The sequence below is a fragment of the Lissotriton vulgaris genome, chromosome 8, assembly GCF_964263255.1.
Source record: "Lissotriton vulgaris chromosome 8, aLisVul1.2, whole genome shotgun sequence".
Classification (NCBI taxonomy): domain Eukaryota; kingdom Metazoa; phylum Chordata; class Amphibia; order Caudata; family Salamandridae; genus Lissotriton; species Lissotriton vulgaris.
In genome coordinates, this window is record NC_141696.1 from 196,179,157 (window position 1) to 196,193,509 (window position 14,353).

General features: G+C 45.5%; 1 protein-coding gene across 2 annotated transcripts in view; it reads left to right on the forward strand.

Annotated features, from left to right (window-relative positions):
* The window catches only part of EED (embryonic ectoderm development), a 119,938-nt gene extending 105,791 nt beyond the window's left edge, over window positions 1-14,147 (forward strand). For both annotated transcript variants that reach the window (XM_086933972.1, XM_086933973.1), the window contains exon 13: window positions 12,696-14,147. In XM_086933972.1, coding sequence (XP_086790098.1) covers window positions 12,696-12,822 — 127 coding nt within the window. In that variant the 3' untranslated portion in view covers window positions 12,823-14,147. The remainder of the gene's footprint in view (window positions 1-12,695) is intronic.
* The last annotated feature ends 206 nt before the right edge of the window (window positions 14,148-14,353 follow it).

A 14,353-nucleotide genomic window follows, 5' to 3' on the forward strand; every position in this document is an offset into this window, starting at 1 on the left:
TCCTCATCCAGAACCCGCGCTTTTTGCAACAGAGGTTAGGTGGCTGCTCCTTCACCCGTAAAGCAGGCCTAGCCTGGAATGAGCTTCCTCTTGCTCTCCGGAGGGTTTCTGATCCGGCTGTCTTCAAAAAGAACTTAAGAACACAATTGTTCTGAGCCCATTCTTTTAGAGGCTCTTCCTGCTTTGCTGGTTGGTGGGGGTTTCAGGGTAGCAGCGCCGGGACACTGAGTAGCTGTGCACTTTAGAAATGCAGTAGAACAGAACATAACATGTTGCACAATATCATTCCAGCAGAAACCAATACAATTATTACACAGTCACGAGTATAGTTCAGTTCAACAGTTAAAGTAGGAATTCTCATAGCATTTAGAGGTTTTAGAGTCCTAATCTGAGGCATTATCATCACTATCCGAGGGAGGTTCGAAGATGTCTCCTCTGTACTTATTCCATGCCCCCAAAATTTTACTCCATTTGTTAAAACAGCCCCTGTTGCGGAACACCGCCCTTTCCGAAATCATTGCTGCATCCATATCCTATTCCCAAGCCGCTAGTGAAGGTCTTCCCGCCCCACCCCATCTCTGTGCTATGTTTCTCTTCGCTACTAGCATACCCATCATCATCCAACCTTGTCCGGAGTGTGTGAGATTGTTGGGCTCCCATATATTTAAGAGGCAGCGCCTAGGATCCGGCAGCAGGGAAACTCCCTCCGATTGAGACATAGTTCTCATTACTTGTGTCCAGTAGTCAGTCAGTCTTGGGCAGTCCCATATGGTGTGATAAAAGGTCCCTTCCTCACCGCAACCTCCTAGGCAGTATGGGTGTGTTGTCCGTCCTATCTTGTGTAGAGTGGTTCTAGTGTAGTATGATCGATGTAGTATTCGTAACTCGACTAAGCGGAGGCATGAGGGGATGCCTACGTCCTTCGGAGACGCCAGCGCCTCTTGCCATTCCGAATCATCAATTGCCCCACAGTCATGAGACCACTTCTCTCGCAATGGGCCTGTTGGGTCGGGTAAGTTATTTACTAACTTACGATAAATTAAGGAAGTCTCTTTCAATGGCATGTAGTCTGTCAATAGCTTGTCTTTGAGGGGGGACGCTTCTGCGACCTCTGATTCAGGCGTTAACGCCGTCATTAGGGCGTGGCGTATCTGTATATATCTGAATTGTTCTGACTGGGCCAACTCATATTGCTGTCTCAGGGTCTCAAACGGTAGTACTCGTCCTTTCTTCCACATATCCCCAATCGTCGAAATGCTGATATCATCCCAACGGTCGAAGCCCCTGGTGTGCCTAAGCTTCCCCAACCTCTTCGTGTCCCACAATGGAGTCAGCTGTGTCAATACCCCGCGCCATCCCAACTTGGCCTGTGCTGTATGCCATATTGTGAGTTTGTGCTTCTTCGGTCCAAACTTTGTGAGGGATAGTTTATCATAAAGGGGGGCCAACATACCAGACAGTCCCAACTGTGCTCGGTCTGTCTTTAAAGCCGGTTCAGATTGCGGAAGATGTAACCACTAATAATTACTGGGCAGCACAGCTAAAAGTCATTAGAGACCAATGTGTGGGAGCGCTATACCGCCGTCGTACCAGCTTCCTACTAACTTGGCTTGTGCTATACGTGCAGGTTTATGGCCCCATAGCAGAACAGACACCTGCGCTGCGATCGTTTTAAAGTAGGTGGTATTTACCGGGTACAGTGTATTTTCCAAAATATACAGGAAACGGGGCAGAGCCATCATTTTAAAAACTGCTGCTTTGCCCAGCAGAGTCAGCAGCAGCGATTCCCAGTGTCACGTTTGAGACGTTCAAGAGGAGGTTGCAAATTGTATTTATAGAAGTCGGCAGAGCGAGCCGTGATGTGAATCCCTAAATATTTAAATGTGCTGTGTGCAGTCTGTAGCGGGCAGCTGTCCGGTAAGCGGTGCGATGGGCCATGCAGTATGTACATGGTGGATTTGGACCAATTAATAGAGTAACCGGACGCTCTCCCATAGGCTGTGCAGACATCCAAAAGAGTGTTAATAGAACACTTAGGGGAGGAGAAGTACAACCGGATATCGTCTGCATATAGGGAGATCTTATCTTCCCAATCATCAGTCCACTTAAGGCCCTTAATAGTAGGTTCCCATCTTATCCATTCCGCCAGTGGTTCCAAAACTAGGGCAAATAGTAGTGGCGACAGTGGGCAGCCTTGACGCGTGCCTCTGGCCAGGGGAAAATCTGAAGACATATGGCAGTTAGCAGTGACATGTGCCATAGGCTTCGCATACAGCAGGCGGATCCAGGCACAGAACCGCGGGCCAAACCCCAAATGGTGCAGCACCGCAAATAGGAATGGCCAATGGACCGTGCCGATCGCCATATGTGCGTCCAGCGAGTATCACCGCCTGTTCTTGGAGGTATTCCGCACGCGCCATCACTCCATGCACCCTCCTCAAATTAAGCGCTGTGTTTCTGCCAGGCATAAAGCTAGACTGATCTTTATGTATGAGTTTAGATAAGTGTGGTGAGAGACGTAGCACCAGTAACTTGGCAAGTATTTTGGCCTCGGCATTCATGAGGGAGATCGGCCGATAGGATGTACACTGGTCCGCCGGTTTCCCAGGTTTCAGTATAGCTACTATAGTAGCTGTGCGTTGGTCCGGCGGTAGTTCCCCCTGCCTCCAGGCTTTCAGTAAACATATTCAGTAGATGTGGTGACACGGAGTCCGACATTTGTTTATACAATTCAACTGGTTTGCCGTTGGGCCCAGCGCCTTGCCAGACTGTAATGCTTTGATAGCTAGCGCCACCTCATCTGGCATGAGGTCCTAGTCTAGGGATTGCGCTTCCTCCGGGGTTAATTTGGGCATCTTAAGGTCCCTGACGTATGTGAGTGCCTCCTCCTCTGAGATTGTAGAGGTTGAGGAATATATTGTTGTGTAATGTTGTGCTAGCATGTTTACGATCATGTGTGGGTCGGTAGTAGGTTGTCCTCCCATCACTGCAAGCTGCGCTATCCATCTGACCCGCCTTTCCCGTTTGTCTCGCCATGCTAATAGCTTGCCTGCCTTGTCCCCAATATCATAAATTTTGTCGCGTATTTGCTAGTTGTTGCGTGACCATTGCAGTCAAGTGTGCCTTTATGTTGGCGCTGCGCTAACCGTAGGCTAAGGGACAGTGCAGGGGTTGGGTCATTAGCGTGTCGTGCCTCCGCATCCTCTACCGCAGTTTCTAAAGCTAGAAGTTCAGATTGTCCCTCACGTTTGTGATGCACAATAGAGGCTATTGCCCTCCCTCTAAGTGCTGTCTTATATGCCTCCCATAATGTAACAGAAGAGGAAACAGAACCAACATTGTCCTGAAAATGTTTAGTCACCGTTTTTAGTCCCTTCCTAATCTTAGGATTGTGAAGGTAGCCAGGACGTATTGGATAGGTGGTATGTAAACTGATACAATATTAACAGGCTTCCCTTCCCATTGCGCATGTATAGCCGCAAATCTACCTGCGTTGTCTGATTTGACTGTCTGTATAATTAAGGGAAACTTTTTTTTAACCAGTATACCAACACCCCTAGAGCCCGAGGTAAATTCGGAGTGGACCGCCATCCGGAAACCCCACCTGTCCAATGCCTTGGTAGCCGTGCCTGTGAGGTCTCTTGTAGGAGCACCACAGATGCGCCCCCCCCTTTTTATGCATTGTAAAACCAGGCCATGTTTAACTTTATCCCCAGTCTGCGGACATTCCAAGTGAGTATATTCAGGGACGAGTTTGACATAAGGCCCTCCCTGTGAACTAGCTTGTGAGTCATCCCCCATCATCAGATTGAGGGAATCCAGGCCTGCAAGTGACCTGTTTGGCATAAAGGTTAAGAGCTGTTTCTGTGTGCATTGATACAGTGCTAGACAAATCACATCCGTGTATTGCATGAACATTAAACAAAAAACATAGTGAATTACCCCCCTCTCCATCCCCCCTCCCTGCCTTGTGGAGTCAGAACTGCCGCCACCCCAACTTAGAGTGCTTAATAACCCCATCCTGAAACTTCGTTGCTTATATGAACAGGGGGTGGGAAAGTCCAAGGAGGACCAGACAATCCCCTCCAGTTCCAAAGTCCCGATCCACCATTATTATCATTGTCATTAGGCAGGGGAGGTGAGTCCCAATCAGTAGCCACAGGCACTGCAGTATATACTAACAGAAGAAAAAGGGGGAGATACTTCCCTTGTGCGTGAAGGAATCATTCCCCGGAGTCCTTGTTCGCATTCGCCTCCTCTCCTGCTCAGATCCTTCAGTTTCGCCAGTCTTTCCCTGTTTATGCCTCCCGCTCTGTCGACCAGACCCCTCCGCCGTACGCCATTCTTCAAGCCAGTCGTGTGCTTCCTACGGCGTATCAAAAAACCATGTTTTCTTATCAGCCAACACTCTTAAGGCGTGCCGGTAAGAGCATGGAGCATGGGAGTTCGCGGGATCTCAGTCTTCTTTACCTCAAGAAAGCTTCTGCGTCACGCCGACACTGTTACCGTGTATATTTACAACAAGGGGTGGTGAGGGACAGAGTCTCTGAATTAAGCAGAAAGCTCTCACCCAGTCAAGAGATCAGGGCTAGATCCAACACCGTTTTTTAGCTCACTGCACCATCCCAGTTTCAGAACCTGGCTGTATGCAAATTAGTCTGTTCCTGTCCCAGTGCATAATGGGAACAGGGCAAACCAAACTACAAAAGCCAATTCTTACACTGGGAAGGAAACAAGCTCCCGGGGACCGGTTTCTGGCATTACAGCCGTCTTCGGCCCGGTTTGCTTGAATCCTGATGGTGCAATGAGCAAGGGTCTCACATCTGAGAATACCCTTCCACGCTTAGGGTGGACAAAAATATTTACAACAAGGGGTGGTGAGGGACAGAGTCTCTGAATTAAGCAGAAAGCTCTCACGCAGTCAAGAGATCAGGGCTAGATCCAACACCGTTTTTTAGCTCACTGCACCATCCCAGTTTCAGAACCTGGCTGTATGCAAATTAGTCTGTTCCTGTCCCAGTGCATGATGGGAACAGGGCAAACCAAACTACAAAAGCCAATTCTTACACTGGGAAGGAAACCAGCTCCCGGGGACCGGTTTCTGGCATTACAGTGTACCGTGTAGTCGGGGGGGGGGGGGGGGGGGGGGGGTAAAGGAGACCTCCGAGTTTTGGATCCGTATGGGCGGTGCCACCTTCGCCGTCTGGAGAATAGCGTCTCGGTCCCTGAAATTGAATATGCGCGCCAGTACAGGCAGCGGAAGGGCCCGATGTCTTGGCGCCCTCCTGGTACCCTGTGGGCCCGTTCCACAGTGAAAAAGTTTGAAAGGCCTTTGGGTTGTAGTGTGTTCTTTATAAGATCCTCCACGTAGAGGTCCATGGCAGGTCTTTAGTATAGACATATTTTTCAAGCTTGCGCGATTGCCCACTCATCGCGGAAGGAACAGTGTCCGCGGTCCTTCACCACACTGTTACCGACGCCGTGTGCGCCGTTGGTGTTATAGGTACCCCTAGCGCCTTCAACACGTGTGTCGTGGATGTGTCCGTGTAGGCCCTCGTGACACACTGTCGGTCCTGATTCTTGCACCGCTAGTTTAGCATCCACAGGGCCTCAACCATGGACTTTGAGGCTTCCTGAAACCATCCAGGCTGTTAATGATCAGCAGAGCAGGCAAGCCGAGGGGTAAGCGGCCAAACCCTAGACCCACCGTGGTCCAGAGCGATCGTGTATGTAGACCCTTTAAGCGGACGCCGTGCTGCTGGGCTTATATCCTGGATATTTTGTGTTCCGGCGCGGTATGCTTCAGTGGCGCCGTTTTCGCACTGTGCATAGAGTGGTTTGACGCCAGCAATTGCGCCAGTATCATGTGCCCCCACAAGTATCCGTCCACTTCAGTCCTGCCGTGCCTGGCTTTCAACTGGTGTTTTACACGGTTGGCTCGTTAGGATTGTAGAGGCTCTCTTGGAAGGCTGCTGCCAGTAGCGCGAGGATGATGGTTCGGTCTGATCAGAGCCTCTATCGCCGACTTAGGATTTTTGTATCAGTGCGGTAGCCCCGCAGCTCACGCCACACTCAGATAGTCTGCACGCTCGCACCGCAATTTTCACCGTCTGCACCTCTTGGCGCCAGCCGTCTCTGCCTCTCCCTGTCGGCGTTTAGATCTACGCCGCCCCGGCGCCGAGTCAGCTGCGCCGTTCACGTTCTGGGGGAGCCGCTAAAATTTAATCCGGTGCTGGAAGCGTGGGCAGAGGCCGCAGTCTTCCGGTCGTTGGTACTTTGTGTTCCAAAGTCGGAGGGGCTTCGGCGAAGGATCATCCGAGTCCGCTTCACCTCCGCCGCCAAAATATTCACCGTGGGACAATGTTTGAGCCGGATAATTGGACTGATTTACATGGGGAGTCCGTCTTCCCCTCGGAGCTCCACTAGGCTGCGGCCATCTTGGTTGGCTGCAAGCCACGCCCCCCATCTTTATACATTTTGACCCCAATATTTATTTGCGGCAATTTGAGTAGGTGAGTTATTCCCATATGAAAAGGTTACTTTTAGTCCCTCCTCCATGTATTCAATCTCAGGAAATGAGGCGTGCTCCTAGAAGAGGCAGGCAAAAGCTTTTCATCTTTAGCACATTGCATCAAGTATATTGCATGCGTAGCAGGCTAGTTGGTTTGGGATATATTACTGGAAATTGTTTGCTTTACTACTGTCTTTGTGGAGTTAGAGCGCCAGCTGACTAGGCCCTGTCCTTGAATATCCTCAAACAGTCTCCACGCTCCAACCCTAGTGAAGCTCCTTTCTGATTTCACACTTAAGTTCGAGGCTCCTAATGGATTGCCACTGATTGCACATTCACAGTGTGCAGACACTAGCATGCTCCAAATTGACAGGCTGCACAAGAGGAGCTCATCAATTAAAAGGTTCTGGGATCACTTTTTCTGTGATGTATTTAGAATGGGTTCTCAATGGTTTTTCAGGGCAAGCTCTGAAATGTTAAGAGTGCCTGTTTTTTGGTATTTTGTTAACTTGTAAATGTGTGAAGCCTAACAGAGTGCAATGGTTCAGGACTGTAGGAAGAAAACAAGCAGGATTTTACTGGGGAGAATTGTGGTAATAACCAGACAAAACACTGTTTTACCCATAATCTGCAAACATGCTCAATATGTTGTAAAAATAGCTACTGATAATATTCGCACTGGAAACTGCATTTCTGCAATGCTTTTGGCTGTATTCGTTATTGGGGCCAAAACCGCTCTCACTGGTCTCCCTTGTTTATCCCACCAGCGTGTTTTTGACGAAATGCAATTGCACACACATTCTGCTGTTTTGCCTACCACACATATAATCTGAAAGCTTTAAAAAGTGGACATTCCCCTAAAGCCAGCCGCAGAAAAATTAGCATTAATTCTTATCTCGTAGGTGTACATTTTGAAGATAACCTGCAGCTGCGCTCCGTAATATTCCCAAATCTCCATTTAGTATTCAGCTCTCGCTCCATTTTAGTAGCCCAAATGAACAGAGCCAGGCCTCATAAGCCAAGTGTTGAGTTTCAACGGGGTTTACCCAGTTGAACTACCTGACCTGGGTCATAACAGATCTGGAAGCTCCGAGCAGACACTTTCGGGCTGACTCATCAGCAACCACCAACGGGAGACCACAGGCATCGTTGTTCAAACCATGGCCAGAGAATGAGGAATTGTATCTTGAAGCAAGGATATTTATACCCTATGCTAACCCACGACCACCCGAACATTTAAGGAGCAGTTGGCTGCCCAGCTCAGACGGTTATTCATTGCTAGCCGAATCTGAAGTGCTCACAAACCGCTTTGTCCTGATGAAGACCCCAAAATGACGAAACACTAACCCTTTAATCCTACAGGGGTGGAAACGTAGACTACCTCACATCCTCACACCATAGGACAAAAGAAATTGAATAACCAGAATCTGTGTGATGAGTTTATGGAACTACGGACCACTCTAGGCTGTAAAAGTCTAACTGTATACAAGTGTAATTGTGTTAATGTTACATCACCTTTACCCAGTCCCCCACCAACCTAATCACCCCAACCTTACCCAAATACCTCCTTTTCTCTATCCTCACTGAGAACACTTTAAGACATCAAATGTGATTTAACATGCAGCAACATTAATACTTTGATTTACAGAAGTCATTGATGGAGTTCCCCTTTCTTTTTTGTTAAACTATATGTCCTCCGACACATGGAGTTGCATAGATGCTTTGAATTATAAAAGCAGTGAATATTTATGACTCTTATTCTTTTGATTTAAAATAAAACCAGAAATGAAGACTAAGAAATTTGTTCTGTGGTGAATACTTAATGCAATTGTAGAATTAAAGGTATTATCCTGACAATTTCAAAACGTACTGTAGAATTAAAGGTATTATCCTGATCATTTCAAAACGTACCTCATAAACCAAAGGCAGAGCCCCAGACTTTATCTTCCTGGGTGTTCAGATGTCTGCAGTTCACAGCAGGCTTTATGCCTTGGAGTAGTGCTGCCTTAAAAGTGAGGGGAATTGCGTGCCTGGAATTTGAACAAAGCTCACAGAGGAGCCCCGGCTCTACCCTGCCAGGAGTCCCTGGAGATGAAGCTGTATGCAGCGCTCGAGCATTCAAATTCCTTGTTTTCTCCCTTACTCTTTAAAGGGAGATGGGACCATCGCACACTGAACAGTGTAATGGCCAAACAAAATTCTCGCTAGCTTAAATCACCAGAAGCAAAGCTAAGCACACAAAGGAGGGACTGTTCCTGAAAGAACGCAATAACAAAGCTTCATTTCTGATTAACACAGACAACAGCCAATCAGAATCGCTGAGTGTGCCACAAGTCATAGGATAGCCTACAACCGGTCTTGCAGGCAGTGCATGTGCTGTCTTAAGCTCGACTTAAAATGGGAGAGATCGAAGTGGTACCAGGTGAACTGCGAGGAACCGGGTTCTATTCAGGGTTTTTGCTCGTAAAAAAGAAGTCTGGAGAGTTGGTCTCATTTTGCAGCTTAGTTGTCTCAACAAATCTCTAAAGAAAAAAGGCAATCTTTCCGGATGTTGTCACAGGGGGGTGCTTCAGTTGGTAAATCAGGAAGATTTCATGACTACCATACACCTTCAGGGTGCCTATTTTCATATCCCTATCCTCCCCAGGCCCCGGAAATTCCTACGATTTGGAGTGGCTGACCTGGATTTTCAATTCGGAGTCCTACCATTTGGCCTTCGTTCATTGCCCCAAGTGTTCACCAAGGTTCTAGCATCGGCTCACCTACGTCAGGCAGGAATTCAAATTTTCCCTTATCTGGAAGATTGCCTCATAAAGGCGAAATCCTTTGCAGCGGTGAACAGTCCTACTCAAAAATGTCTCTCTTGCTTCCAATCCTTGGGTCTCGCCATCAATTTCCCAAAGTCTCATTTAACTCCCTCGAAGGTAAAAACATTCTTAGGAGCAACTTTGGACACTGATCAGTCAGTCTTTTGCCTCGCTGGAAAGACCGGAAAAGATCCACAAATTGGCAACTTTACCCCTAAAAAGACAGTCGGCTTCTGTTCGCAAGTACAAATCGCTTCTGGGAATGTTGTCCTCCTGCATCCCCCTCATTCCAAACTCTTGCAAGAGGAACTGGAAAGTCAGTGGCTGCAAATATCCGGGTCCTTTGACAATATTATCTGGATAACACCTCAAATGAAAGAAGCGCTCCAATGGTGGACTCCCATTCCGAACATAGCTGCAGGCTTACTGTTCCTAGTGGACTTGCCAGGTTTCATGATAACTGATGCATCCCTCGAGGGGTGGGGAGCACATTTAGAAGGACTGACAGTAAAAGGATAATGGAACAGTCACCAACTAACATTACACATAAATGTTTTGGAGTGATATTCCTGGCCCTGAAATCTTTGCTCTCAAAAATATCAGTGACATCACTTTGAATTCAGACAGCCAACACAACAAGCATGCACTATTTAAAAAAAACAATGTTGAACCAGCTCAATTTTGCTATCCCTACAGGCCCAGCAAATCTGGGATTGGATAATTCAACACCAAATAACATTAACAACGGAACATGTTCCAGGAGTGGCCAACATCCTGGCGGATTCCTTGAGCAGGTCAATTACAGCCAACCACGAATGGGAAGTCCACCAACCAACGCTGGATCACAACTTTCTGTTGTGGGGAAACCGAGGTTGAACCCATTTGCGACCAGTCTGAATCGCAATTGCCAATTCTTCGCTACCTGGCTCCCCCGACAAGGATCGTACTGGAATGCGTTTTCGATAAATTGGTCAAAGATTTACACTTTTCCTCCAATACTTTTGGAAGATGAGGAAAGAACTCTGCCAAATACTACTCATAGCGCCCAGGTGGTCTCGCCAGTTCTGGTTCACAGAGCTTCTGCTTCTATCTGAGTGCCAACCCAGGTTGTTACCCCATTACAGAGCTTGCTGACAATGAATTGCGGCGAGGTCTGCCATCCGGACCAAATATCTCTACGATTAGCAGCTTGGCTCCTGAACACGGAGTTCACCGACCTAATACCTGTTGACTGTCGAAGTCCTCGCCAATGCTAGTGTGCCTTCTACTATCAAGACTTACAAACTCAAGTGGAAGAGATTCTGCCAATGGTGCGCAAGCTCAGTTGTGTACCCTGTTCAGTCTTCACCATAACAATTACCTTTTCCTGCAGCTGGCTAAATCTGGCCTTTCTCATTCTTCTATTATGCTGATCCTTGCCGCAATTTCCAGATTTCGGCGGCATAGTGCATCTCAGTCGCTTTGGTCATCAAGAAGAATAACACAATTTCTTAAAGAATTGTTTAGAATGTTCGCTCCAATTAGGTGTCCACCTCCACCTTGGCATCTCAACATTGTTCTAGCGTAACTTGTGAAGGCCCCCTTTGAGCCTATTCATAGGGCTGACCTAAAATGCATTACATGGAAAACGTCTCTTCTGCTGGCGCTTACTTCAACCAGGCAAATAAGCGACGTTCATGCTTTCACTATCATTCATCCAAATCTTACCTTTATCCCCAAGGTCCCGTCAGACTTTCACTTAAACAAGTCCTATTGAAAACTGTCTTCTCAAATCCAGACGCCAGCAGAAAGATCTTTACATTCCCTGGTTCTAAAAGGATGTATAAAACTCGACTTGGAGAAAACAGCCAGCATACGCAAGGCTGATCAGCTTTTTGTGGCTTATGGGAAAATCAGAAAGGGATATCCGATCACTAAGCAGACTGTTGGATGTCTTCTGCGATCCAGTTTTGCCATCAGTAAGTAGGCAAACCTCTACCTTCAACATTGAAAGCTCACTTTACAAGAGCAGTTTCTTCTTAAACGGCTCATTGCTGGTGTGCCTATTCAGCAGATTTGCAGAACAGCAACCTGGTCCAGGAGGCACACTTTCACCAAGCATTACTGGCTGGAAGCTGCAAATAATGCTGATACAGCTGTAGGACAGGCGGTGCTACGTAATCTTTTTCAATAAGGTGAACCTCTATCCTTCCCACATTCCTTTGTTTGACAATTGCTATTATGATAATTGAGGTCAGTTATTCTGTACATATACATTGTCCGATACTAGTGTATATGTATACTTTAAAAAATATATTTGTGTATATATATATATATATATATATGTATATGTATATATATGTATTGAGTGAACAAGGGCACAGCCCCGTGTCCGAAACGCGTCTGAGGCATGCACCGTTCCAGCACTAAAAAATAAAATAAATTGAAAATCTGGCACCAGCATACTTTGTGTCCGTGATCCTGTTTGTGCGAGGAGGCACTAAGGAAAAGTGGAGTTGATATGTATATAGGTGTATGAAGAAGTGGTATGACTTATTTTTACGTTTGGTGGGGGTACACGATTTTATACATTGTGCACTGTAAATCTTTTTATGAACAAACGCACCTATGATTATTTATCTATTCGGATTCAAGCATGTGAATCTTTGAAAGATACCCAATTACTGGAGAAGAAACTAAGTTACCTGTAAACTGTGGTTCTCCAGTATTGATATCTTTCATAGATTCACATGCGACCCACCCTACTCCCGGTCACAGCTCCCCTGTTTTATTTCATTGGTTTATGCTACACTTGTGCTTGAAAGTCTGGGAGCCTGGAGCCTCTGTGGAGAGGGTTCTAGGGGGTACTGTCGCCTGATTGGTGGAGTTTGGGCCATACCTAATTTAACCTAATAACTAGGATGGGATATTAAGGTGAATGTTTTTTCTCTAATTTTAATGTTAGAGTAATTACTTGCTGCCTTTTATGTACCGTGGGACTCCCAATCTAACGATGGGGAATGATTCAAGCATGTGAATCTATGAAAGGTACCATTACTGGAGAACCACAGTTTACAGGTAAGTAACTTAATTTCTTCTAGGTCACAAAATGGCAAACCGTGATAGCAAGTGATGTATAAAAGTTATTAATTATCAGTACAATCTGCGAGCACATGTAGCGTAAACACATTAAAGCTAGGCAGAGAAAAAAAATACACCTTTGAAGCCTCCCTTCAATATTGTCCTCTTTGTTTCTATTCAAAATAAAGATCAGATGGCAAGGAACTCATTATAGACCTTCCATAGTTTCTAAAATGTAATTAAATTGTTCTTACATTTTTTGTTCAATTGTACTTTTTATCCACTAACCTATAGGCCTCCTCTTCCTTTCTTTGCAGGTGTACAACACTTACTCATCCGAAGTGCATAGCTGCCATACGACAGACCAGTTTCAGCAGAGACAGTAGCATCCTAATAGCTGTTTGTGATGATGCCACCATCTGGCGTTGGGACAGATTGCGATGAAGATCAGTCCAGGATAATACATTTTGCTCATCTTTTCACCTGCTCATAGTTGCATATTCATTTTCCGGTGTTCAATATCTGGTGCTAAACATAGCTATGTTTACATTCTCTGTGCTTGGCTTGGGTCTAGTGCTTTTAATAAAAAAAGAGTACATATTTTTGTAACCGTTTGTATATTGTCTGTTCCAATTATTTGTAGTACATAATTGTACACTGATACATTTCCTTGGTTAACTTTCTGCTCATTTCAAACTTGTGGAATCTGATGGTTCCATGTACTACTAGACCACAGTGAGCCCCCACTTCCATTTTCTCCACAATTGTAGGCCCTGGGATTGTAACACTGACATTTGTTTTTCCTTTCTCTACTCTAGAGAGGAATGAGATTGTTTGTTATGGGTGGGGATGAATACCTTCACCTTTTCTCTAGCTACACTTGCAGATACGCCACAGTTCTCCTAGAGAGTATCTAGATATGAAATCTAGATTGATGGTGTTGTTGGGGGTAAAGTAAATATTTCTCTGAATATTTTACTGCTCTCTCCCCTAGTGTAGTAGACTGAGCTCTGGCAAATCAATTTGTGTTTTGAAAACCCGTTTTTAAATGTGTTTTTATACAGTACCCTTAATTAGGAATGAAGATATGGGGAGCTGCTTGTTTTAAGATGAACAGTGCAATGTATTATTGTGCACCTTTAATGTTTTATTCATTATGTGATTTTATCATTTGTAATGTAGCTACAACCCTTTTTCCAAAATACAGATCACTGATCTGCTCAACCTACATCGGTAATGCAGACCTTATCCACCCCTAAAAAAATCAGCTTTCCTTATCAAACATGTATGTCGAGAAGAAGATAGGGTGTTCTGTGAATTTATTTTCAACTTGGAAAAGCCCTTTATCATGTTTGTAATTCTTTACTCCTACCTACTGCTGACCTCCCTTCCCCCAACAGCGGTTTTGTCATTAGATATGCCGCGAAACCTGTAAGGCACCTACATGTCATTGTTATTGACCTCCTACAAACCCTCACCACCACTTTTGCCAAAACCATCCTGTGCTCTAAATGGTTACGGTCTGGTGTTGAAAATTAACTAACTCATCCTTTAATGTGGCTTGTCTTTTGTAATGTGATATTGTAATATTTATTGGACAGTTAAGTCTACCTTACAGTCGTAAACAGACATACATCGATGTCATTCATGTCTTTTTTGCCTCTTCAATTGTTTGTGGTCTTTGTGGTAATGTGTCCATAAAACGTTTGTATTGTGCACTAGGAAAGAAATTTGTCAATTTTAAATTATTAAATTCTTTATTAATCAAATTGGTGTACTGCATAGCCTTTTCACTGAAATGCCAGCTCTCCCACATCACCTTTGCATAATCTGTTCTATAAGTAGTGTGTTTTGCAGCTTAGCTGTATGCTGTCATCTTAGTGATGACCTATTTAAAACAAAAAAAGCTATTTAGACAATCAGTGGTGTGTATTAGGACATTTGACCTTCTGTTCTTAATTGAGTCCTGACAGTA